The sequence below is a fragment of the Chamaea fasciata genome, unplaced genomic scaffold (genome assembly GCF_029207755.1).
Source record: "Chamaea fasciata isolate MVZ Bird 193981 ecotype frontalis unplaced genomic scaffold, bChaFas1.0.hap1 SCAF_25, whole genome shotgun sequence".
Classification (NCBI taxonomy): domain Eukaryota; kingdom Metazoa; phylum Chordata; class Aves; order Passeriformes; family Sylviidae; genus Chamaea; species Chamaea fasciata.
The window spans coordinates 5,329,717-5,351,738 of record NW_027094110.1 but is presented as its reverse complement, the minus strand read 5'-3'; the positions used below and the strand labels follow the sequence as shown (position 1 = coordinate 5,351,738).

At 58.5% G+C, this 22,022-nt stretch overlaps 1 protein-coding gene across 1 annotated transcript; it reads left to right on the top strand.

The window, feature by feature from the left end:
* Window positions 1–4,206: 4,206 nt before the first annotated feature.
* Window positions 4,207–20,678, top strand: ARL8A (ADP ribosylation factor like GTPase 8A). Its single transcript, XM_066203969.1, has 7 exons — window positions 4,207–4,667; window positions 12,604–12,684; window positions 14,279–14,352; window positions 16,565–16,658; window positions 17,838–17,905; window positions 18,648–18,718; window positions 18,840–20,678. Exons 1-7 carry the CDS (start codon window positions 4,545–4,547, stop codon window positions 18,887–18,889), a joined length of 561 nt encoding a protein of 186 aa, XP_066060066.1. The 5' UTR covers window positions 4,207–4,544; the 3' UTR covers window positions 18,890–20,678.
* Window positions 20,679–22,022: the final 1,344 nt, after the last annotated feature.

Genomic DNA, 22,022 nt, shown 5'->3' with positions numbered 1-22,022 from the left:
AGCATGGAGATGGAAATATTCTGTGAACTATTTTGAATTACTATGAAGGTATTCAAAGCTGCCCTTGGCCAATGGGCATTGGACACTCACTTGGGCAGGGAGGGCTGGGAAGGAGATGGGATCTGCCCAGTCTGTGCCTGCCCATGTCATATGCCCTGGCATGAGCCAGTGTGAGATCCAGGAGAAAAAGGGTCCATCTTCCTGCTGAATGAGTCTGAGCTTGCCTGGGCTCCCCGAGCTTCCCCAGCTCAGGGCTGTGTGCATGACCTACCCCTTCACCAATCCATGGGTCCCCAAAATGCAGCTGAATCACTGCCTGATGGTCTTCCCTGTCCACTTCCCTCCCTTGGCACCAGGAACAAATCCATATCCTGGCCCAGCAGCAGGAAAAGGAGCAGATCTCAAGTAATGTCCTTTCATCTGCTGCATTTTGATCATCCTGGCTGAGAAATCCCCCTGTTCCTGGTGCCAGGTCAGTCCTTCCTCATGCCCCAGCCTGCCCAGCCCGGTGTTTAGGGGGGGAATTGTGTTCTTGGTGGGACTCCTGGATGATGCTTGAGCACTTGGAGAGGCTGTGGAGCTTCTGCAAGCTCCCTGCAGGTTCAGGACTTTGCCTTCTCAGGTAATTTGGTGTAAAACTGTTGCCTTTAACGGTGCATCTGGAGACACCGATAGAGGTTTGAGTTGTGAGACAAGCTTTATTCAGCATCCCCCTCCTTGCCCACTGCCATCAGGTAGAAGAAGTTGAAAACTTGCAAACTGCACCTGGACAGTTTTCCTGCATTCCCTGGACAGCAGGATACACACACACACACCATTTTCCTCATGCTTTCAGTTTGATGTCCAGAGGAGGGCTCTTAGTGCAGGCTCAGGCCAAGGGCTGCACGAGAGTCTCCCAAGGCATGCAGGAGCAGCACAAGGATCACAGCTGGGCCAGGGGTGTTGTCACCTCCTCCCAGATTCCCCAACAGGTGCTGGGAGTTTTTCCAGCTCAGCTGTCTGATGCAGACTATGATCAGTTAAGCAGGTTTCCTGCCTTTTGATCTCAGTTTCTACCAGCTCCATCTGTTCCACTCTTACCTGGCCACCGTGTGAGTTCTCTCCACCCTCTGACTCCCTGAGCAGTGCTGGGGGCTGTGCTGAACCATCTCCTGTGTTATTGCCAAACCCCATCCTGGGCTCACCCCATGTCAGGGTGCAGCAGGATTTGATCTGCTCTGGTTGTGTCCTGAGTGTCCTGAGAAGCTGCCTCACCTGGTCTATTAAGAGCACAGGGAGCCCAGCAGACAGAGGAAAGGAATCTCTCCAAAACCTCGTGCTTCCCTAGGCTAGCATTAACCCCCTGAGCTTGGCCAGGGGTTTCAGCACAGCCAAGATCACTCCTGTTCCTCACTCCCCCATTTAAACCCCAGCTATGGTCCCATAGCTGTCCTTCTCCTCACAGTGTTCCTCTGCTTCACGGGAGGCACAGCCCAGCCAGGCAGGCAGACCACCCTGGTGCTGGGGGCCCCGGGTTGCAGCATCCTGAGAACCATGTCCCCAGGAGGCCAGGTCCTGCCCAGGGCTCAGCTAAAGTCCTTCCTCCACAGAATCACAGAATAGTCTGCGTTGGAAGGCCATCTAGTCCCAACCCCTTCCACTAGACCAGCTTGCTGCAAGTCCAGCCTGGCCTTGGACACTTCCAGGGATGGGGCAGCCACAGCTCCTCTGAGCAACCTGTGCCAGGGCCCCTCCACCCTCTTTATAAAACATTTCTTTCTTACATCTAAGAAAATATATTAGGTATAAAGACATAAGATATAAGATCCTGTCCTATCCACATGACTAATTTTAGCCTGGTGTTTTCCAGGCTGGTAATCCGTTCCCTCCCCTTGCAACAACTCACTGGGATGGGAGGAACAAAACATGGTGGCCACGTGGCACACATCACAGCTGCAGCACACACCAGCTTTGGTGGTGGCAAGGAGACCCAGAATACCCCAAATTCACTGGTGGAAAGCTTCAATGCCATTGAACATATAGCACTGCTACCACAGGTCCTTGGAGAGGCAGAGCATATGCCAAAATCCAGCAGTTTGAGTAATTAATAACAGCTTTTGTCTCAGGTGAGTGATGGTAACCGCAGGCTCCAACAGCACCCGTGGACTCCAAGTAATCAGTGACCAAGCCATCACCTCGAAAGGAGACATTTCAGGGCATGCTTTGACATTTCCAGGCAGCTCTGGGGTCCCAGGATCTCAAGAAGGTCCCATGGGAGCACCTGCAGCAGGTGGGACCCCACAGAGGATGAGGTCCACCCAGCAGCATTCACCTAGAGCCAGTTGTCCTGGGGACTGGGAGCACCAGGAACACCGTGGGACATGGGAGTGACAGCTCTTTGTGCTGGTCCTTGGTAAGCCAGGGTTAAACTCTCAGCCAGGGGAGCAGGAGGAAAAGCCACCCCTTACCCACGTGGGCTGGCACAGCCCTGACCTCGGTTTCCTTAAAGAACTTGGTTGAGCAACCACAGCAAAACCTTCTGGGAATGTCGAATGTGCTCTTGTCTGGAGAGGCCCTGGGGTGGTGCCAGCTCTTGAACAGGGCTCTGCCCAGTCCCCAGCCCTTGGCATGGACACCATGGGGTGACACCAAGGAGGACAGTGCTGCAAGAGGACCAGATCTGCTGTGTACACACCTGCATGAGCCACTACAGACCCTCTGCAGGGAGTAGAGCTTGGGACCATGGTTCAAACCAGTGGGAAACAGCCAAATGTCCCCAAACTTGTCAGGCCTGGCTGCCCTTGATGGGAATAAGGGAAAGAGGGTGGGTGGAGTGGGGGTAGCAGATGAAAATGATCTTTTTTGCCCATTTGTTCATGTTTCTCCCAGTGCAGGGACGGTCAACAACTGAGTTGTCCCTGCACCCCTTGAACACCTGCACCCCCAGCATCCCCAGCACCCCCAGCATCCCTGCCCCCTGCACCCGAATCATCCCTGCCCTCTGCACCCACTTCTCCCTGCACTGTCACGCAGGTGTCACCTGGAAAAACTGAGGCCTGAGGCCAAGCACCAGGTCAAAGCACAGCTTCCAAAGCCACAAACCCAGTGACTGGCTCATGACTGAAGAAAACAGCAAGTGGATGAGTTCCACTCTGTGCCCATGGAGGTCCCATCACACCAGGGTGCACCTCCCCCAGGCCTGGACCTCCAGGTCCCCGCACGTACCGGTGCTCCCTGAGTCCCAGGAGCCAGGGGAACACCGGTGAGACACCAGCAGTCTCAGAGGTCCCTGCTGGGGCCTCGGTACCCCTGGTGTCACCTTGCCGCACCATCCTTCGGATGCACCTGCCCCCAGCCCTGGGCAAGGGGCCTGCATGGCCGGGGCAGCTCCTGCCTTGGCCGCTGCCCAGGTGCTGCTTGTTCAGCTGGGGCTGTACCCATGGCAGGTGACAGCAGGGGGGCAGGTGACACCCGGGGGGCTGTGGCGTGGGCTGCAGTGGGGCAGGAGGGCAGAGGGGCAGCCCCACGGGCTGGCTCAGTCCTGCGGCGTGTGCCAGGGGTCCCAGGGGCACGTCCAGCGGTGTGGGAGGGCTGGGGTGCAGGGGGGGCTGGTACAGCTGCAGGGTTGGGGTGTGCCCGGTGGCACAGCTGCAGGAGCTGGTGCCAGCTGTGGCGGGGCACTGCCACGGGTGCAGGGTATGTACCTGCCGGTGCTGGGTGCAGGAGAGACGCACGGGGGCCGCAGGGGAGGATGGAGGTGGGGGTGCTGGGTTCGGTGGGCAGCAGGTGAAGGAGTGCTGGGAGCACAGGAGTGCAGGCTGGAAGCATACTGCGGGTGTGCAGGGACTGGGGGTGCAGCAAGCGCAGGGGGCACGGGGGAAGGCTGCAGGAAGGCTTTGGGTGCCGGCTGCAGGGGAGCTGGGGGTGCAGGCGTATCGGGGTGCAGTGGTACGAGGGTGCATCCGCCCGTCCCTCAGGCCGTCCTATGAGCTGAGAAGCCCTGGGTTATCGAGGGTGCGAGGGTGCCGGCAGTGACCAGGGCTGTTCCGGGGTGTCCGGCCTGTCCGCGCTGTCCCGGGCCGGGCTCGGCCGGGCGGGCTATACGGTGTGCGGTGGGTCCTCCGGGCCGGCAGGGGGCGCGGCAGCGGGGCGGGCGCAGGCGGCGCGGGCCCCACCCGGCGCGGCGGTGCGGCAGCAGGGCCCGCGGGCGCGGACAATACCGGGGGGCGGCGGCGGCTCGGCCTCAATCGGCTCCGCTCGGTCCCGCTCGGTCCCGCTCGGCCTCCATCGGCACCGCTCGGCCCTGCCCGGCCCCGATCGGCTCCGCTCGGCCCTGCCCGGCTCCACCCCGACTGGCCCCGCCCCGACTCGGCCTCGCTCGGCTCCACTCGGCCTCGCTCGGCCCTGCCCTGCCCGGCCCCGCTCGGCTCGGCCCGGCTCCTCTCGGCTCGGCTCGGCTTGGCTCGGCTCGGCCCGGCCCGGCCCCGCTCGGCTCGGCCCGGCCCGGCCCGGCTCCGCTCGGCTCATCTCGGCCCCGCTCAGCGCGGCCCGGCCCGGCCGGCACCATGCTGGCGCTCTTCAACAAGCTGCTGGACTGGTTCCGGGCGCTGTTCTGGAAGGAGGAGATGGAGCTGACCCTGGTGGGGCTGCAGTACTCGGGCAAGACCACCTTCGTCAACGTGATCGCGGTGAGCCCGGGGACGCCCCGCATCGCCCCATCCCCGAGGGGTCACGGGCCCACCCCGGGGCTTCACCCTCGGATCCCCCCAGTGCATCCCCATGGCATCCCCATGGCATCCCCAGTGCAACCCCGCGCCTTCCAGCCCCCCTTGCGCCCCTATTGCACCCCCATTGCATGTCCCCATTGCCCCCCCGGGTATTCTCAGAACGTCTCCGCCCTATCGCACCCCAGCCTGAAAAAGCCTTTGGGGAGGGGATGCAGGCTGGGGGTGCGGGATGCAGCGGTGTGGGGTGCAGGCCCGGGGTGGCCCAGACAAACCGCAGCGTTTGCTCCCCGCATCCCCAGAGCCCAGTGGGGTGCTCGGGGCCACGGCCGGAGCAGGTCCTGGGCAAGGGCGCGGCATCCCCTTGCCCTCTCCGGCCGGAGCTCCTCTACTGGTCAGCGGCCGGTGCCCGTGTCCTGGTCGGGCAGTGCCGGTGTCCTGGGCGGGCAGTGCCCGTGTCCTGGACGGGCAGTGCCCGTGTCCTGGGCGGGCAGTGCCCGTGTCCTGGGCGGGCAGTGCCGGTGCTCTGGACGGGCAGTGCCCGTGTCCTGGGCGGGCAGTGCCGGTGCCCTGGACGGGCAGTGCCGGTGTCCTGGACCGGGCAGTGCCGGTGTCCTGGGCGGGCAGTGCCCGTGTCCTGGACGGGCAGTGCCAGTGCTCTGGACGGGCAGTGCCGGTGTCCTGGGCGGCCAGTGCCGGTGCTCTGGACGGGCAGTGCCGGTGCTCTGGACGGGCAGTGCCCGTGTCCCGGGCGGGCAGTGCCGGTGCTCTGGACGGGCAGTGCCCGTGTCCTGAACGGGCAGTGCCGGTGTCCTGGGCGGCCAGTGCCGGTGCTCTGGACGGGCAGTGCCGGTGTCCTGGACGGGCATTGCCGGTGCTCTGGCCGGGCAGTGCCGGTGCTCTGGCCGGGCAGTGCCGGTGTCCTGGGCGGGCAGTGCCGGTGTCCTGGGCGGCCAGTGCCGGTGCTCTGGCCGGGCAGTGCCGGTGTCCTGGACGGGCAGTGCCGGTGCTCTGGACGGGCAGTGCCGGTGCTCTGGACGGGCAGTGCTGCCCGGCGGGACTGCGGGAGCCTGGCCCTGGGAGCTGGGCAGCTCCCGCTCTCGTTCCCGTAACTGTAGGCGCTTTGTCATCGTCCCTGCCGCCGCCGGGACGCGCAGGTGGGGCCTCATGTCGACCCTGCCGGGCTCGGTGCCGCCGGGGTTCCTTGCCTGGGGGCCGGTGTGGGAGGTATTTGCCTGGCGACCCTTCTCGGGAAGCATCGGCCCGCAGCAGCGTCCTGTGGGTGCCGGCTGCTCTTGCAGCAGCACCGCTCCGCACCCGATCGGGGCAGGACACCCGCCCAGGGCCCCTCCGGCCCCGGCCTCTCCCTGGCTGCACTGCCTCGTCCACGGGGTCCCCGCATCCAGCAGTGGATCAGGAATTGCATATGCTGGATGCCCAAGCCCAGGGCGTGGTTTCACCCGTGGGGATGCTCAGCAGAGTCTCCCCTCTTGCTTTTTGGGTTGTTCTCGCCTTCTCAATACGGTGCAAGGCGGGAAGATCCTGAAGGGGAGGGTTTGGGCTGTTGCCCCTGGAGGGTTTCACAGAGGAAGGTGGATGGAGAACTGCCCTGGTTCCCCCACTGCCCCCTGGTCCCTGCACGTTGCTCCGAAGTCCATCCCTGCCTTGGATCCAAAGCAGAGCAAGATGTTGCTGCTTGCTCAGGGTGCTGGAAGCTGCTGGGCTGTCAGAGAGGATTTTCAGCTCATATGGAGGCTTCATTGCACTGGAGCCATGCTCTTTGGGAGGTGCAGAGGTACAAAAATGTCCTTCCTGAAGTGTCTAGAGGCAGAGAGAGGACACCCTAAAATGCTTTTCATCCTGGAGACGATGGCACTCCTGCTCTCGAGCTGTTTAGCTGGAAGTCACCTCTCAGTGCTCCAGCTGGCTCCCCGAATAAACCAGCACCAGTGTCTGGGGACAGGGAGCATTTTGGCTCTGGGGCAGTGAACCTGAGCACCAATCCTATTTTCAGGGGATCTCTGTTTGCGTGTTTAATAGTCAGTTTTTGCAATCCCAGGGTGGGACACAGCAGTGCCATGTGTGGGCTGGTCCTGCTCTGGATCCACTGGATGCTGCTGCCTGTTTACAGCACCCAGGCTGCCTTAAAAATGGCAAAGTACTTTAGTGTTGGTTTCAATCACCCAGTTGAGCTGTGAAGGGTGATGGAGCTTCATCCCAGACCTGCTGTGCTGCTCTCCCTGCACAGGGCTGGAAACCCCAAGGGCTGCTGTTACTCGGCTCCCCGTTCCCCACATGCCTTCTCCTCTCCCAGGCACATCTGGAGCAGACAGGGCTTGGTGTGAGCTTTGTGGGGTTTGCTTCTGTGAGTAAATACTTTGTACCTGGAACTTTTACTCAGGGCAAGACCATCCCACTGGGACTCTCTCCGCTTAGCCTGGATTGCTGGTGTAGGGAAGAGGGACTTGGAGGAATTATAGCAGCTCTTGAGGTGGCTGAAGTTGGTCTGTCAGGTCTCTTGTGGGGTGTTTGACACCCTTACACAGCAGCCGGGCTCAGGGTGCTGAGTTCGGCCTCTCAAGTTATTTGGAAAGTTCAAGTTTTGTGGCAGATGCACGCGAAAAGGAGCACCAGCTTTTGAGAAGACATCCTAGAAAGAAGGACTTGTTGGGCACAGCAAAATGGAAGCATGACAGAGAAAATGCCAACTCGTCAGGAAGTGCCTGAGGAGGTCTGGAGGCGCCTGGCTTTAGGGTGTTGCAATGGGGTTGTTGGAAGGGGAAGTAGCTGTGATTTGGACTTTGTAGGGGGAAGAACTAAACTGAAGAAGTATGGGATTTTGGTGTTGGAGAGATGTTGCAAAAAAGCCTTTCTGGGACTGGAGCTGCTCCGGGGGGTGTTGGCACCATCCTTTTCTTCCAGGATTTGTAGCTGCACCTGACTGAAATGTCCCTGGTTCCCTGGAAGGTGGGTGGCTCCTCCAGCAGCCAGGCTGTGGTTGAGCCAGGCAAGGGCTTTGCTGAAGGCAGCTATGATCAGGGTGACTCCTGGGTCACCTCCCTGGGAACTTTGATTTTCCGGGACTTATTTTTTCTTTTCCTAACTGTTGATAGCAGAGGCTTGAAGTCTTTCCTGCAAGGAGAAGTGAAAACTGTAGATACACCTGGTCTTGATTTAACCTGAAGCTAGTGGGTCTTTAGCTGCCTTTTCTCCAGTCTGGTGTCATGGGTGACTTGAAGGCACGGAGAGCTCCTCAGCAGGTGCTGGGGCCCAAAACCTGTCAGTGCAGGCCATGGTTAGAACAAGAAAGTGTTGCTGCTTTTTAGCATCACACATATCCTACCTGTGCTAGAGCCTTCCAGGAGAGTGAAGCCACAAGTGCTGGGGTGTTGGACACGTGTGGTGGGAGCTCTGGGGCACCATCTTGTGCTCCAGCTCTGCCTGGAAAGGGATTCAGACCAGTGCTGGATGAGGAAGCATGGAGCTCCTGGAGCGAGTTCAGTGGAGGCTGACATAAAATGCCGACAGAAGATGCTGACAGGACTGGAGCATCTCTCCCATGTGGATGGGCTGAGGGAGCTGAGGCTGTTGAACCAAACAGCTGAAAAGAGATGGCTGAGAGGGGCCCTCATCAGTGTCTGTCAGTGTCTGCAGGAAGGGGGTCAGAGGATGCACCAGGCTCTGCTCCCTGGGGGCCAGCAATGGAACAAGAGGAATGGGCAGAAACTGATGCCCAGGAAGTTCCACCTGAACATGAGGAAGAACTTCTTTCTGTGCAGTAAGTGTGCACTGAACAGCCTGCCCAGAGAGTGTGGGGTCCCCCTCACTGGAGATATGCCAGAACTGTCTGGGAATAATGCTGTGCCATATGCTCTGGGATGATCCTGGCTGAGCAGGGAGGTTGCATCAGATGACCTGCTGTGGTCCTTCCAACCTGACCCATCCTGTGAAACCACATCAGCCTCGCATTTGGCACCAGGTGGGATGGTGGATGGTGTGGCAGGTAGCCAGATTCCAACAGTGCTGCCGGGGGAGGCATGGCCTGGTAGTGGCTCAGAGGACTGCAGAGCTCAGCACCTGCCCCAGAGAGACCCACCCATCGTCAGAGAGACACTGACCCCTTCACCAGACCCATCTTGGCAGGATGTGCTCTGGCATTCCCTGGGTGGGCAGGTACAGCTGCAGGTCAGCAAGGTCCCCGGGATTTGCTGTGGAGGTAGAGGAGAGAGGTGCTGAGGAAGTAGCAGGGAGATGTTCTGATGCATTTGTGCCAGTGTGTCTTGACACCCACCTCTCCCAGGAGCTCTGGGTGTGCCCCCTGAGTGGGGTCTGGCAGGGCCAGTGGGGGTGGGAGGTGGCCGTGGGTTCTCATGCTGCCTCATGGTCATTCTGCCTCCAGATGGAGACAGTGGACAGTGTGGCTTTCCTGAGATAAGATCACAGAGTGATTTGGGTTTGAAGGGACCTGTAAAGATCACCTTGTCCAACACCCCTAACATTGGCAGGCACATACAGGGACACTTTCCACTAAACTGGTTTGTTCCAAGCCCCATCCAGCCTGACCTTGAACATTTCCAGGGATGGGGCAGCCACAGCTTCTTTAGGCAACCTGTGCCAGAGCCTCGCCTCTCACATCAGAAAACAATTATTTTTTGTATCTTTTATATGGAATTTTCCCTCCATGTTAGAGCTTGGACAGGGTTTGGCAGGGACTCACATCCACATGGCAGGAGATGCCTGCAGGAGTGCCAGGCTGGGCAGTTCTGGGGACCATCCAGGCAGTGGTGGGAGACACCCAACCCGAGGTGCTTTTTGCCTCTGTCCCACAGAGGGCCATGCTGTGGTGGAGACAAAGCTAAATAGATGGAAGGCTAGGCTTCCAGCACTGCCATCTCTGGGCAACAGGGCTGCGGAGCAGTGATTTATCTAGAGCAGATCAGCGTCATCCTGTGCTGGGACAGGGTGACAGCCACCTGGCCATGGCGAGGAGCAGGGCCTGACCACCTCAGCCCTGCATGCTGCTCACCAGAGCCCTGTCAGAGCAAGGGGTGATGGCTGAAGTGGCAGGTGATGCAGTGCCCGTGTGCACGTGTGGGGATGGGGCTCAGCATGAGCTGGGGGCACCGCTTGCCCTGGCAAAAGCTGAATTCTGGCCGCCTCTCCCAGTGACCCAACTGCAAAGTGTTGGGGCTGGGCAGAAAGGCCTCTTGCCCTCCAGGCAGGGCACCAAGGCAGAGTGGTTTGGGCAGAGCAGTGGGTGACCTTGGCAAAACCAGCAAGGAACTGGAGTCTGTAAAGACCTGATCTGCCATTTGTGGCCACAAAATCCATCTTGCCTGCAACGATTTTTGTGCTTCCCAATGGAATCCTATTCTTAAACAATTGGATTGGCATCATCTTCAGGGTCAGCATGGATGCTATGTCCATTACATAACCAAAATTTGGGGGAAGAATGTGTCCAATGAAGCTCTTGCGTGTCTCCATCAGGGTGCTCACTGCTTTCCTGGCAGTGGAGCTGTGGATGACTGGACCCCACAGGGAGCTGAAAATATATTGAAGGCACCAGGGTCAGGGGTAGTTGGAGAGGGAAGAGGAAACTGTGTTTCCACCACTGAGAGTTACTTGCAGAGAGGAGCTGATGCAGAGAGGAGCTGGTGGAGGAGGAGCACATGCGAGATGCTTCTGTGTGTGCTGGTACAGCAGGGAGCACCTGAGAGCCATCCTGGACCATAATGTGTTGCCTTCCCAGCTCGGCCTGTTTTGGGCAGCTCAAGTGGATTTGTTTTGGCCCCTTGGCTGTGGACAGCCTGGAGGCAGGTGCTGCAGTGGGAGAGGGGTTTGGGGCAGGAAGCAAGGCTCTGGTCACTCACACAGACATGCTCTGTCCCACCCATGGAGGAAAGAAGAGGTAACTCCTGGCTCCTGCATTTACACCCCTTCCTGAAGAAGCTTCTATCACATGGGAACTTTATCTTGTGTGGCTTTTGCACAGCCAGCAGATCCCATGATGTGGTCTGGGATCCCTGAGGGAGGTGCCTGCAGCTTCCAAGAGCTCTTCAGCAATTGCTCTCCGTGCCCACCGATCAAAGCCTGAGAATTTCTTGGTTTCATAGAGCTCAGTTGTGTGTTGAACCTCAATCCATAGCAGACATCCCCTGTGGAACCCTGTGTGTTTCCCCTCCTCTCCCCACGCCCTTCCTCACAGTGCTTTCTGGGTGCAGCTTGGCCTCAGCACCCTTGGCCGCCAGGTTTTGCTGTTGAATGCAAAAGGGATATGAAAAAGGGAAGCAGTGTGTATTGCAGAGTGTTTGGAAGAGCTCAGGAGAACCCTGGGGACTTGCTGATGTAGTGCTTCTGGAGGAGCCACAGGCTCAACCAGGCACAAAAATCTGCTTATGACCAAATAGCATAAACTGACTTCCTGTTTTGAAGTTTGTGTTAACTAAGAGAAAAGCCCTCAAGAAACTGAGGTTTAAGGTAGTAAAACCTGCTAGGATGAGTTTGGCCTGGTTGGTGGTTCCTGCAGGTTTCTGGCACTGATGGCTGAAATCCCCAAGGCGGCAGTATCCTGGCTGTCAGACATTCTGCCCTACTGGCTCCTCGGCATTCCACAGCATGGCCTCCCCCAGGATGCATTTACAGTCCCTAAGCCTGGTTTGAGTCCCAAGGAAGCTGCTGGAGGCAGTGGGTGAAGGGCTGTGCCAGCTCCTGTCTCCTGCCCCAGAGATGCCACAGCACTGCTGGGATGCCCATGACGTCCCTCTGTGCTCCTGGGCCCATCCTGCAGCCTTGGGATTTGGGTGGGCTTTGCCAGACCCTTTGGTGTGGTGCTGGGCACATGGGCTCGTGAGCCAGCATCAGCAGAGGGCTCTGACAAGCCTGACCCGTTCACTGCGGTGCTGGGATGCTGCAGCCCCACAGGGATCTCATGCCTCTGATGCATAAACTCAGCAGACATTGGAGCTGCACTGGGAGCAGCTCCTGGGGGGTGGGAGGGACACCCTTTGTGACCCCCAGGTGACCCAGCACAGGCAGGCTGCAGAACTGGGGACCAGTGCAGACAGCATTTGCCTGAAAGCAGAAGTCAGTCTGGTTTGAGCTGGGCTGTAAATGATCCAAAGCACAAACATGGTGGTGCCCCCAGGAGTTGCAGCTGGAAAGGAGCTGGAGCAGGAGGTGGCTCCCTGGGTGGGAAGCCCAGCCTGAAACCCCGGGAGTCCTTGCAGGGCTGCCTCACCAGAGGTCACTGTGGAGGATGAAGGTCTCAGCCTCCTCCCACAAAGAGCTTGGGAATCCCACCTTGAAAGAGTTGGGATGGGCAAGCCCCCAGCCCAACGGGACAACAGGCTGATGTTGGCAGCTCACTGCAGGGTTGGGGACTGCACTGGGGCACCCAGGGCACCTGTGCCCTTAGGAATGGTATTCCCCAGATTTGGTGCTCTCACTGGTGTTAGGTGTTCCCTGCCTCTTGCTTCCCCTTCCCCCTCCAACTGGAAGCACAAAAAGCAAAGATCACCGGGTTGAGACAAGAACAATTTACTAGAAACAGCAACGAGATAAGAAGACAGTAAGAGCAACACTACTAATAACAAAAGTGTACAAAGAGAGGGTGATTTACATGCAAAATGCTCACCAAGCCCAGTACAATGAAACAATGGCTTCCCTCCCCCAACCAGGCTTTCTCCCAGCTGGAAAAGAACAGCATTCCCGTAGTTCTGGTTTCACCGTGTCTCCTGGGCTCTATGCTCCTGGCGTGGACCTTCAGGATGGTTGCACCGTGCCCAGGGCAGGGCTGGCAGAGCCTTTGGGGTTATCCCAGGTTGTCAGCTTTGCTGCCCTGCCAGGGTGGGCTGGCTCCATTGCTCCACCTCCTAACACTGTTTCACCTTGTTCCTTGCAGTCAGGGCAGTTCAATGAAGACATGATCCCGACAGTGGGTTTCAACATGAGGAAGATCACCAAAGGGAATGTTACCATAAAGGTAAGATGCAGTTGTTAGTGCTGCTGAGGGCTCTTGGGATGAAGGGTGAAGGTGAGGGAGGTTGGTGGCTCTTCTTCTGGAGAGGGAAGAATTCCAGGGATCCCAGCTGCAGCTCATAGAATAGAAGCATAGCAGCATTAAGGGTGGAAAGTCCCTTTAAGATCGAGTCTAACCATTCCCCCAGGAGTGCCATATTCACCACTAAACCATGTTTCTCAAGTGCCACATCCACATGTTTTATTAACATTTCCAGGGATTGTGATTCCACCATCTGGAAGTGAAAGATTTGCCCTGTTAGGGTCCTGCAGGTACCCACCAGAGGAGGTGGTGAGAAGGGCTGTAGGAGATCCAGACTTGTGCAGTAAGTCAGTTTGGGCTGCAAAGCTGGAGGTTTCCTTGTATCTCTGGCTTGCTGGTAGGGACTTAGGGATGTGGTCACTTTGGTGAGGGTGGTAGTGGTGGGAGAAACAGGTCATGGCTTGCAGTGGTAGTCTCTGCCTTGGGAGCAAAGGAAGAGGAGGGTTCTACCTGTTCTGGATTTCTCAAGGGCCTGGGATTGTATTGGGAAATAGCTGTTGGACAGGCTTGAAAAGCAGGCTGGTGGATCTCTGGCTGCTGCAGGGACACTTTGGAGAGTGTGCTGAACGTACTTAAATGGGAAATGCCTCAGGGAAATGCCAGGTCTGATGGGCATGGGGAGGAGCACCTGGCTTGGGCCAGGGGTTCCCTTCCATGCCAGCAGAGGAACACTGCAGGGGATTTAGCATTCTCCAGCTCCCCTTCCTGAGGTTTCTTACAGCAACATGAGAGCAATGCCTGGTGCTAGAGAGGACCTGGCATCTCTTAGCCCCAGGCATGCTGCTACAATATAGCGAAAGGGATGGGCTTCTGGTTTGAAGATTCCAAAGCTGTTTACTCAGGAACACAGGCAGGAATAGCAAAGGGGTCCAGGGACATAGGATAGAGGTTCAGGGATGCAACAGCCTCGAATAAAATCCAGGGACAAGAGTGAGGAGGGGGCCGAGGGCACAGGGCTATAAACGAGACAACTAGGGTGGATCTGAGGGTCAGGGTACAATAGGAATGGGGAAAAGTGGTGCAAAGGGGTAAATATAAACTAGGGGAACTAATGGGGTTACAGGGGTGGAACACTGTGGCAAATTTAACCCAATGGGGTTCAAGGGAAAGAAGAACATTCTGACATAGGTGCATATATGGTGAACGGCACTGAACAGGGTAACATAAACTTCACAAACCAATGAACCAACGAAACCTAAGAAATATTAACATGTGTCTGCAAAGGCCCATGGGAGGGAAGTTTTCCTTGCCATGATCTAAAAGGTTATCTTTCCCCATTTGCCTCTGTCCTTCCAGGGTTGAGGCACAGCTACCTTAGGGCTAAGCCCCTGGGCCTCCACAGTTTCTCCCTTCTTTATCAAGTCAGGAGCCTCCTCCTGAGGTTTGAGCTGAAGAGGAGAGGATGGGGTGGGTTTGGTGCATGGCCAAAACGCCTCAGTCGGGCACATGGGGGAGGAGGAGTGTGGGGCAGGAGTGTGGGGCGGTGCTGGGGTAACGCTGCCGTCTCCTGTCACAGCTCTGGGACATCGGTGGGCAGCCGCGGTTCCGCAGCATGTGGGAGCGATACTGCCGCGGAGTGAGTGCCATCGTGTGAGTATCCACTGCCCTGCTGGCCCCCCTGCTGCTGCTGAGCCTTGCCAGGGGCCGGGGGCGTCACCTACCCCAGGCTGCTGGGCTGCCAGGGGGCTGCAGTGCCTTTGCTGCCCGGGCTGGACACCTGTGTCAGGAGTTGGAATCACTGAATCGTCATGGATCATGAAGGTTGGAAAAGGCCTGTAAGATCATTAAGTCCAGCCAGTAACCCAACACCACCATATTCACCACTAGACTATGTCCCCAGATGGTTTTTGAATACCTCCCGGGATGGTGACTCTACCACTGCCCTGAGCAGCCTGTACCAGGGCCTGACCACCATTTTAGGGAAGAAAATTTCCCTGATATCTAATCTAAACCTCCCCTGGTCCAACTTGAGGCCGTTTCTTCTGGTCCTGTTGCTTGTTTTCTGGGAGGAAAGCCTGACCCCCACCTGGCTCCACCCTCTTGTCCAGGAATTGGAGAGACCAAGAAGGTGCTCCCTGAGCCTCCTTTTATCCAGATACTTCCCCTGGGGACTGATGTCTACATGGGCTTTGAGCAGAACACAGCCAGGTCCCTCCAGCTGTGCCAGACCCTTCTCTTCCCTTCCAGCACCACTCAGTCCAGCTCTCAGTTCCTCAGATGTTACCCTTCCGGGCTCCCATGCATCCTCTGTGCTGGTTGCTCACTGCAGGGGCTGCGCAAACCCAGTCATGGGGCTCAGCCCTTCCCAGAGGCTGGTTTCCAGGTCAGGATGTTTATGTGCTGCCAGATAAATCTTGTGCTGAGAGCAGAAGTCTCACCCGCTACTGAGTCAGCGAATCTGAGTGTCCCTGGGTGTCCCCATTGCAAACAGTGCAGTAAAAGCAATCCCAAGGGAGTCCAGGCTCAGGGTGAGCATGGCAAGGCACTCATGGGAAGCAGGTTGCCTGTTCCAAAGGACAAATACTGATCTTGGGACACCATACTAGGGTTCCTTAAACCCAGTCAGAGAATGAGATTTATGGGATCTTTCCCAGGTGACCATACCCTGAGATTTAGAGGGCTGCTTTCTGTGCTGCCCTTCCCAACACTAAGCCTTGGCAGGTGAGGAAGAGTGTGGTACTGCTTGTTCTGCATGTTGGGACAGTGGTATCTGCTTCAGCCCTTGCAGACTGTCACCATGGTGGGACATGGCCTTGGATCTGCAGGAGGGATCTTATTACACTTTTTATTACAATGAACCTTGCTAGAAATGACAAAATCTCTGTATTTTCACTCCTTTTGCCGCCTCCTTCTATAATGTCATAATTTTGGCCCATATGGTTGTCAGGAAACAAAAGGACCTGTCAGCATCCAGGTCACACTCCAGTCTGCCCTCATCACATCGAGCTGTGTCAGGTCCCTTGCCCTTTGCTTTCAGCTTTCCCCACCCGTGCCCAACATGGCAAGGGCTGGGGCTGCCCCGGGGGTGTTTTTTCCCCTCGGCACAGTGTTCCCATTTTCCTGCGTTAAGCACTTCAGTAGCTCTTTTCCTATTTTTAAATAACTCCCCAAAGCCTGATGAGCTGGTGTTTCTCACTCCTCTCCCAGCTTCTTGATCTTTGAAATCAAGGCTGCTTTGATCGGTTCCTCACCCAAGTTTTGGCTTCAGTGACATCCTTTGCAGGATAAAAGTTGGCCTGTAGGAACAAAATCCTTTCCCAAATCTCCCCTTCTGCTCGGAGAAGCATTGGTGGCCACCGGCTTCACATCTATGTGCTCCGTGGCCCCTCCCAAGATTACCCCATCGATGGGATGAGGAGGTCCTTCCCCTTCTTGGGTCATCATCACCTTTCCATCCTCAGCTTCTCTTGCTTTCTCTGCTTGTCCTCTACTCTGGGTGTTTATGTGGGAGCTGCCATTGTTCGCATGTTGTTGGAGACAACGTGTGTCCTGCAGCTTCTTCAGCCTGGGAGAAGGGAAGCCTCAGCCAGCCTGTCCCTGCTGTCAGCAGCTTGGCACCTGCAGAGACAAGGATGGGGTGGTCCCCCACTCCCTTCAGACATGAGGGGCTCACAGCTGTCCTTGGGAAGAGGCATCCTGGTGGAAGGATCCTGTTATCAACCACCTCCACGTGCTGGCCCAGTTTCCAGTGAGGGGCAGTGAGCTGCCACGAGAGGAGGTTTGGGGGCAGCACAGCCCTCAGCACAGCACGAGGGTGTGGAGACTTGGGCACCTGTGCTCAGGCTTGTCCCTTCCCTTGCAGGTACATGGTGGATGCTGCTGACCAGGAGAAGATTGAGGCCTCTAAGAATGAACTGCACAACCTGCTTGACAAGCCGCAGCTCCAGGGCATCCCGGTGAGCTGGTGCCTCAGCCGGTGCCCCCAGCCACTGGTGGTCCTGGGGCTGGGCACTGCCAGGCCTTGCAGAGCAGATTCAGGGAGGGGCTCCCCTGTCCTGGAGGTGTCGCTTCCCCGCTGCACTCCTGAGGGAGCCAGCTGGGACAGTGACACTTTCTAGGTCACAACTGGGCCAAGCAACAGAGAGGGACCCTTGGAGCAGGGAGCACAGATCAGGCCCCTGGGTGAATCTGTCCTCTTGCATGGATTTGCACCTGATTTATGGTGTGACAGGAAGGTCCTGTCTCCTGCGAGAGGAGGTGCTGGGCTGTGACATGTGCAGGAGGTGGGACGTGGCTCAGTGCCAGGCACACTGTACGTGTCAGGTGGGCTGTGCACCAACCATCCCAAATCAGCATCCTTTGAAAGGAGCTATCTGAAGATCTTGCCACGGATCCCAAATGTCCGCTGCCAGCTAAATTAAGCTCCTGACATACCACACTGCAGTTGCAGGCCTCTGAAGGCTCTCTTCTGAGAACAAGCCTCCTGATTGAAACGGGGAGGGGGGGATGCTCATCCTGTGCTGCTGCAGAGCCCCGGCAGTCGGGGCAGCCACAGCCTCGGCACCGCCCCTGTCAGGTGACAGTCACATGGCTGCTCCGGGGGGACAAACCAGTCCTGCTGGGTGGTTATTTTCCTTACACCATCTGAGAATGCTTTTGTGGCTGTCAAGAGCCTTGGAGGAGAGATCAGTGATGGCACAAACAGCTGATCCTGGTTTGGGCTGGCTGCCTGCAGAGTGGGCTCTGCCCGGCATCCACAGCTTGCTCTTGCTGGATGTCACTGTTAGCCATTTCACTTGACTTTTTGCTCAGAGACAGTGAGGGGCTCCTGGGACAATGTCCTAGATGGCACAGCAGATGCTGGTGCCCTTCAGAGAGGATGTGCTGTGGGGCCATCTCCATACGGGGAGTAGGGAGTGCACAGGAGATGCTGTGTACGGGCTAATTACGGCAGGAAATTGAAGTGCTCTGCCTCTTGAGTGCTGCTGAAGGGGGTTTCTCTCTCTGGGACATACTAGTGGGAGTAGCCAGGGCTGTCTGGTGTTGCAAGCAGGCTCTGCTTCTGAGTGGCAGAAGCAGGTTCCTGCCTGGTCTGGTGGCCAGGTGCTTCAGGCGTCCCCTGTCCTGCCCTGCAGGTCCTCGTCCTGGGTAACAAGCGGGACCTGCCCGGTGCCTTGGATGAGAAGGAGCTCATTGAGAAGATGTAAGTGTGCCAGTGCCCTGGGCACAGGGGGGTGTGACACAGTGTGACCCCCCCCCCATTCTGCCGTGTCCCCACCAGCACCATCACCCATCTGGGGTGGCACCGTGGTGCCTGGGGTGGGCTGGCAGAGACGAGTGGCTGAGGATGTCCAAGGTGGTGCCTTGTGGAGACACAGAGGAGCTGGAACCTGGCACTGGTGTGCCAGGGCTGGGTCCCACGTGCCACACGGTGGCGTGGGGGCCCGGCACAGCATGGCACTGGCTGGTGGAGCTGGGCCCCCCAGATGCTGCACTGGGCAGTGGGACTGGGCTCCTCAACAGGGGGGATCTGGGATGCTGCACTGACTCACAGCATTTCCTCCCCTCCAGCCAGCTGCAGAGTGCCTCTGGATCATGGGCACCTGTGCAGCTCCCGTGCTGCCAGCCCTGTGCCACTCCCAAAACCTCCCTGCCCAATCTGGCTGCAGGGGTGAGTGGGACCTATGGAATTTGGTGGCCAGGGTTTCTGTGGGATGGGGTCCCTCCTGCCCTGTCACACAGCTGCCCCCCAGACCACCCCTGCCCCTCAGGCATGGAGCCATGGTGCCCTCGCCTGACCCACGTGCAGCTCCTGGGGAGCTGCTGCCCCTTCAATGTGCTCTGTCTCAGAGACAGAGGCCAAAGAGACCCTTCAGGGGCTGGCTGCCCAGGGATGTCTCCACACAGCTCAGAGTCTGCAGCCAGCACTTGTTCCCTTCCCACAGGAACCTCTCCGCCATCCAGGACCGAGAGATCTGTTGCTATTCCATCTCCTGCAAAGAAAAGGACAACATTGGTGAGTGCCGTGGGCTGGGGTCACGATGGGCGTGGGGGGCAGCCTGTGCCCACGTTTGCTCGGGTATGGGGGGAGGTGACAGCCAGAGGCAGAGGCTGTAAGTGTCCCCTTGCCTCTGCAGACATCACCCTACAGTGGCTTATCCAGCACTCGAAGTCCAGGCGAAGCTGAGGTCCCGCAGGCCTGGCTCGGATTGGGAAGATGCCATTGTACAAGCCCACGCCCCTCTCTCCTGCTCTGTCCCTCCAGCTCTCTCTCTAGATGGGTATTTTTAGGGGACCCCAGACTCTGCTCACGTTGGGGCAGAGTCCTTGTTTTTATTGTAAAGAAGATGTCCGAGTGCCCTCCTCTCCCCCTCTCCTCTCCTCCCCCCTCTCTTCCTCCATTTTGGCACTGTTCTGTTGTTGTCTGTGTATACAGTATATATATATGTATATATATTTTAATTTTTTAATTTAAGGGATAGTGCTGTTATTAAATTGGGCCCTGCGAGCAGTAGGAAAGCTGGGGCTCCCCAAGGCCAGCCAAGGGTCAGTGTTGGGAGGAGGAGGAGGGTGGTAGCAGAAGGCTGCCCTTGGGGATGGGGCTGTGCCAGCTGCAGGCAGGTCCCCTGGGGCTCTCTCTTCCCTCCTCTGGGTGTCCTGCTGCTGCCTCCAGGCAGAGACCACCCTGGGGGTGTTGGGGGGCACCCACCTTGCCCTGCCTGCCTTGGGCTTGGAGAGGGCGTGTCAATGCCACCTGCAGGCTCCTCACCCCTCCAGGGGACAGGCATTAGCCACAAGCCACCGCCATCAGCCTCCCCCTACTGCCTCCTCTTCCCCAGCCCCTCTCTGGGGCCCAGGGCCCCTTGTCACCCTGCCCCACGTGTCCCCTGCTCTTGTGCCTGGGCCGAGTCCTGCCCACTGCCCAGCCTGGCTGCTGGGGGGATGATCTGGGGCACTGGTACCAGTGCTGGGGGCCCAGCAATGCCAGCAGCCCCTGGGAGGGGCAGGGGGCTGGCACCTGCCTCCCACCTGTCCTGGGGCTGGCTCAGCCCAGTGTAACCTCTCAGGACAGCTGTGCTGGCTCCCCACATGCCAAGTGGGGAACCTGTGCCGGCCGGGGCTGCTGGCTCTGCCCTGGCCACGGACATCCCTTGGGACGCCAGAGAGGGAGGGACACATGGAGGCACCTGGAGACATTCTCAGAGCACCTGTGCACCCTCAGTGCTGCTCACCAGACCCAGGGGGTTTGCCCAGTGCCTGTTCCCCATGTCCTGCTCCCCATTCTCTGCTTCCCATTCCCCTGGGGCTCCCCATGCTTGCACCACAGTCCTACTCCCCGTGCCCTGCTCCCTGTGCCTGCTCCCCATGCCCTGCTCCCCATTCCCTACACCCCATTCCCTGCACCCCATGCCTCCCCCTGCACTCTGCCCTGGCTGGGAGGCACGGGAGCCGTGGGGCAGCAGGACAACGGTCAGGTCTGTGTCTGCAGAGCGTGGAGGACTGTGGAAGTCTGGTGAGGTGAGAAGGGCTGTGCCTGTCTGTGCCGTGTCTGTGCCATTGGTGGGGCTCTCAGGTGCAGCCTGGGGGCCTGGCCAACTTGTTTGGGGGGACTGGGCTGGCACTGGAGGGTGGGTGTGCCAGTGCCAGTGCAGGTGTAGGGTGGGGATGGCTGGGGGGGCTGCAGGGCCCCTCTCAGCCTCTTCCCACTCAGCTCCAGGGCGTCAGGCTGGGCATGTACCTTCTGTTCTTGTTTTTGCAGAATTGCACAAAGAAAGGTTTCTTTTTGTTCTTTTTTTTTTTTTTTTTTAATTTAATGACTTGTAAAGTGTTGTTGCCCCCCCACCTCCCCCTTTTTTTTTTTTTTTTTTTTTTTTTGTAAGAGATATTTTGACTCAGACTTGACCTCTGTTGGGAAATGATTCTTGTAACTGTACAATTTTTTTGCCTCCTAATAATAAATTAACAATTTTGCGTTGCGGGTGTGGTTACAGTCACGTTACTTCCTCACCATCTCTGCCACCCACCCTTCGGGGCCCTGCCTGGGAGGGAGATCCCTGTCCCCTGGGTAGCACTGGGCACCTGTGTGGTCATGCTCACCCAAGAGGTGCTGGAAGCACCTCTGATGGTTCCAGATGCCTTATTTCCTTGGCCTGGGTGCCAAGGCCAGCTTGCACACTCCATCCATGGCCATCATTGCTGCTGGACCTTCCTGTGCCCCCGTTGTGTCCCAGAACAGCTGCAGAACCCTGCTGGGTTTGGGTGGGCCGCAGCGCTCCTGCCCCCTCTCCCTGCTGCCTTCTGGGGGCTGTGCCCACTGCTGGGGGCTCCCCCTGCCCCGTGTCCCCAGGAGGTGGCCTCCTCCCCCGTGTCCCCGGGAGCTCGCGGCCGTTGCTGCTGGGGTCCCGAGGGTGGCCCCAGCCCTGCCCTGGGCAGGTGCCCAGGGGGCAGCAGGGTGAGAGCAGGGTGGGGCTCAGCCCGGCCCGTGGGGTGCTGCGCCTGCAGTGGGGCCGAGTGCTGCCACGGGCGGCGGTGACAGTGCTGCCCGCACCCCCTGCCCCTCCCCACGCGCGCAGCCCCGCGGGGCCGCAGCACAAGCCCGGCTTTGTTCGCCCTTGGCCCGGGCTCAGGACGGAGCGATGTGGACCAGGCGCATGAGAGGTGCCCTCCCCCACCACCCCACAGCCACCAAACCCCGCAGGGACCCCGCTCACCCCGTGGGCACACAGGGGCCCGAAGGTACGGCCTGGGCTCTGAACCCCCCTGCATCCCTGGGCCTGGATGAACACCCCTCTTCTCCCAAACTGTGGGGCCCGGCACAGGGTCGGGGGGCGGGGAGGAGGATGAAAGGAAAAACCCAGTTTTGTGCTCTCGAAAGAAAACTGGGGCTTTTGTTTCCCTGGAAACGGGTCTGCGAAAGCAAAGCGCGCGCGGGGCCCGGTGGGTGTTGCGCACAAAGCCCGCAGTGAGCCCCTCGCTTTCACTGCCCGTGGCAACCGTCTCCCTCGCCCCGGCACTTCGGGGGCTGGGGCGGCTGCCAGGGCTTGGGACAAGGAGCTCTAAGAGCTCCGGTGGATGGGCCAGGCTGCCCTCAAGCAGATCCGTCCTGCCTGCTCCCTGACCCCCCTGCCCCTGCAGGGGCCGTGGGCAGGGGGTGGATGTGGGCTGGGAAACCCTGATGCCTTGAACCCGTCCTCCTGGGACAATTCTGTCCCTGCAATGGGCCCGTGGATGAGGGCCAGGAGCCCTGTGGGGCGGTTTGGGTGAGGTGCTTTCACCCCAAGGCTCCCCAGGGGGTGCTGGGGGTGGCGGTCCCACATCTT

Bases quoted from the DNA above. Each gene is read 5' to 3' on its own strand.
- ARL8A (XM_066203969.1), top strand. From the start codon at position 4,545: ATGCTGGCGCTCTTCAACAAGCTGCTGGACTGGTTCCGGGCGCTGTTC. The intron at 4,668-12,603 runs GTGAGCCCGGGG...TGTTCCTTGCAG, and splicing joins CCTTCGTCAACGTGATCGCG to TCAGGGCAGTTCAATGAAGA. The intron at 12,685-14,278 runs GTAAGATGCAGT...CTCCTGTCACAG, and splicing joins AAGGGAATGTTACCATAAAG to CTCTGGGACATCGGTGGGCA.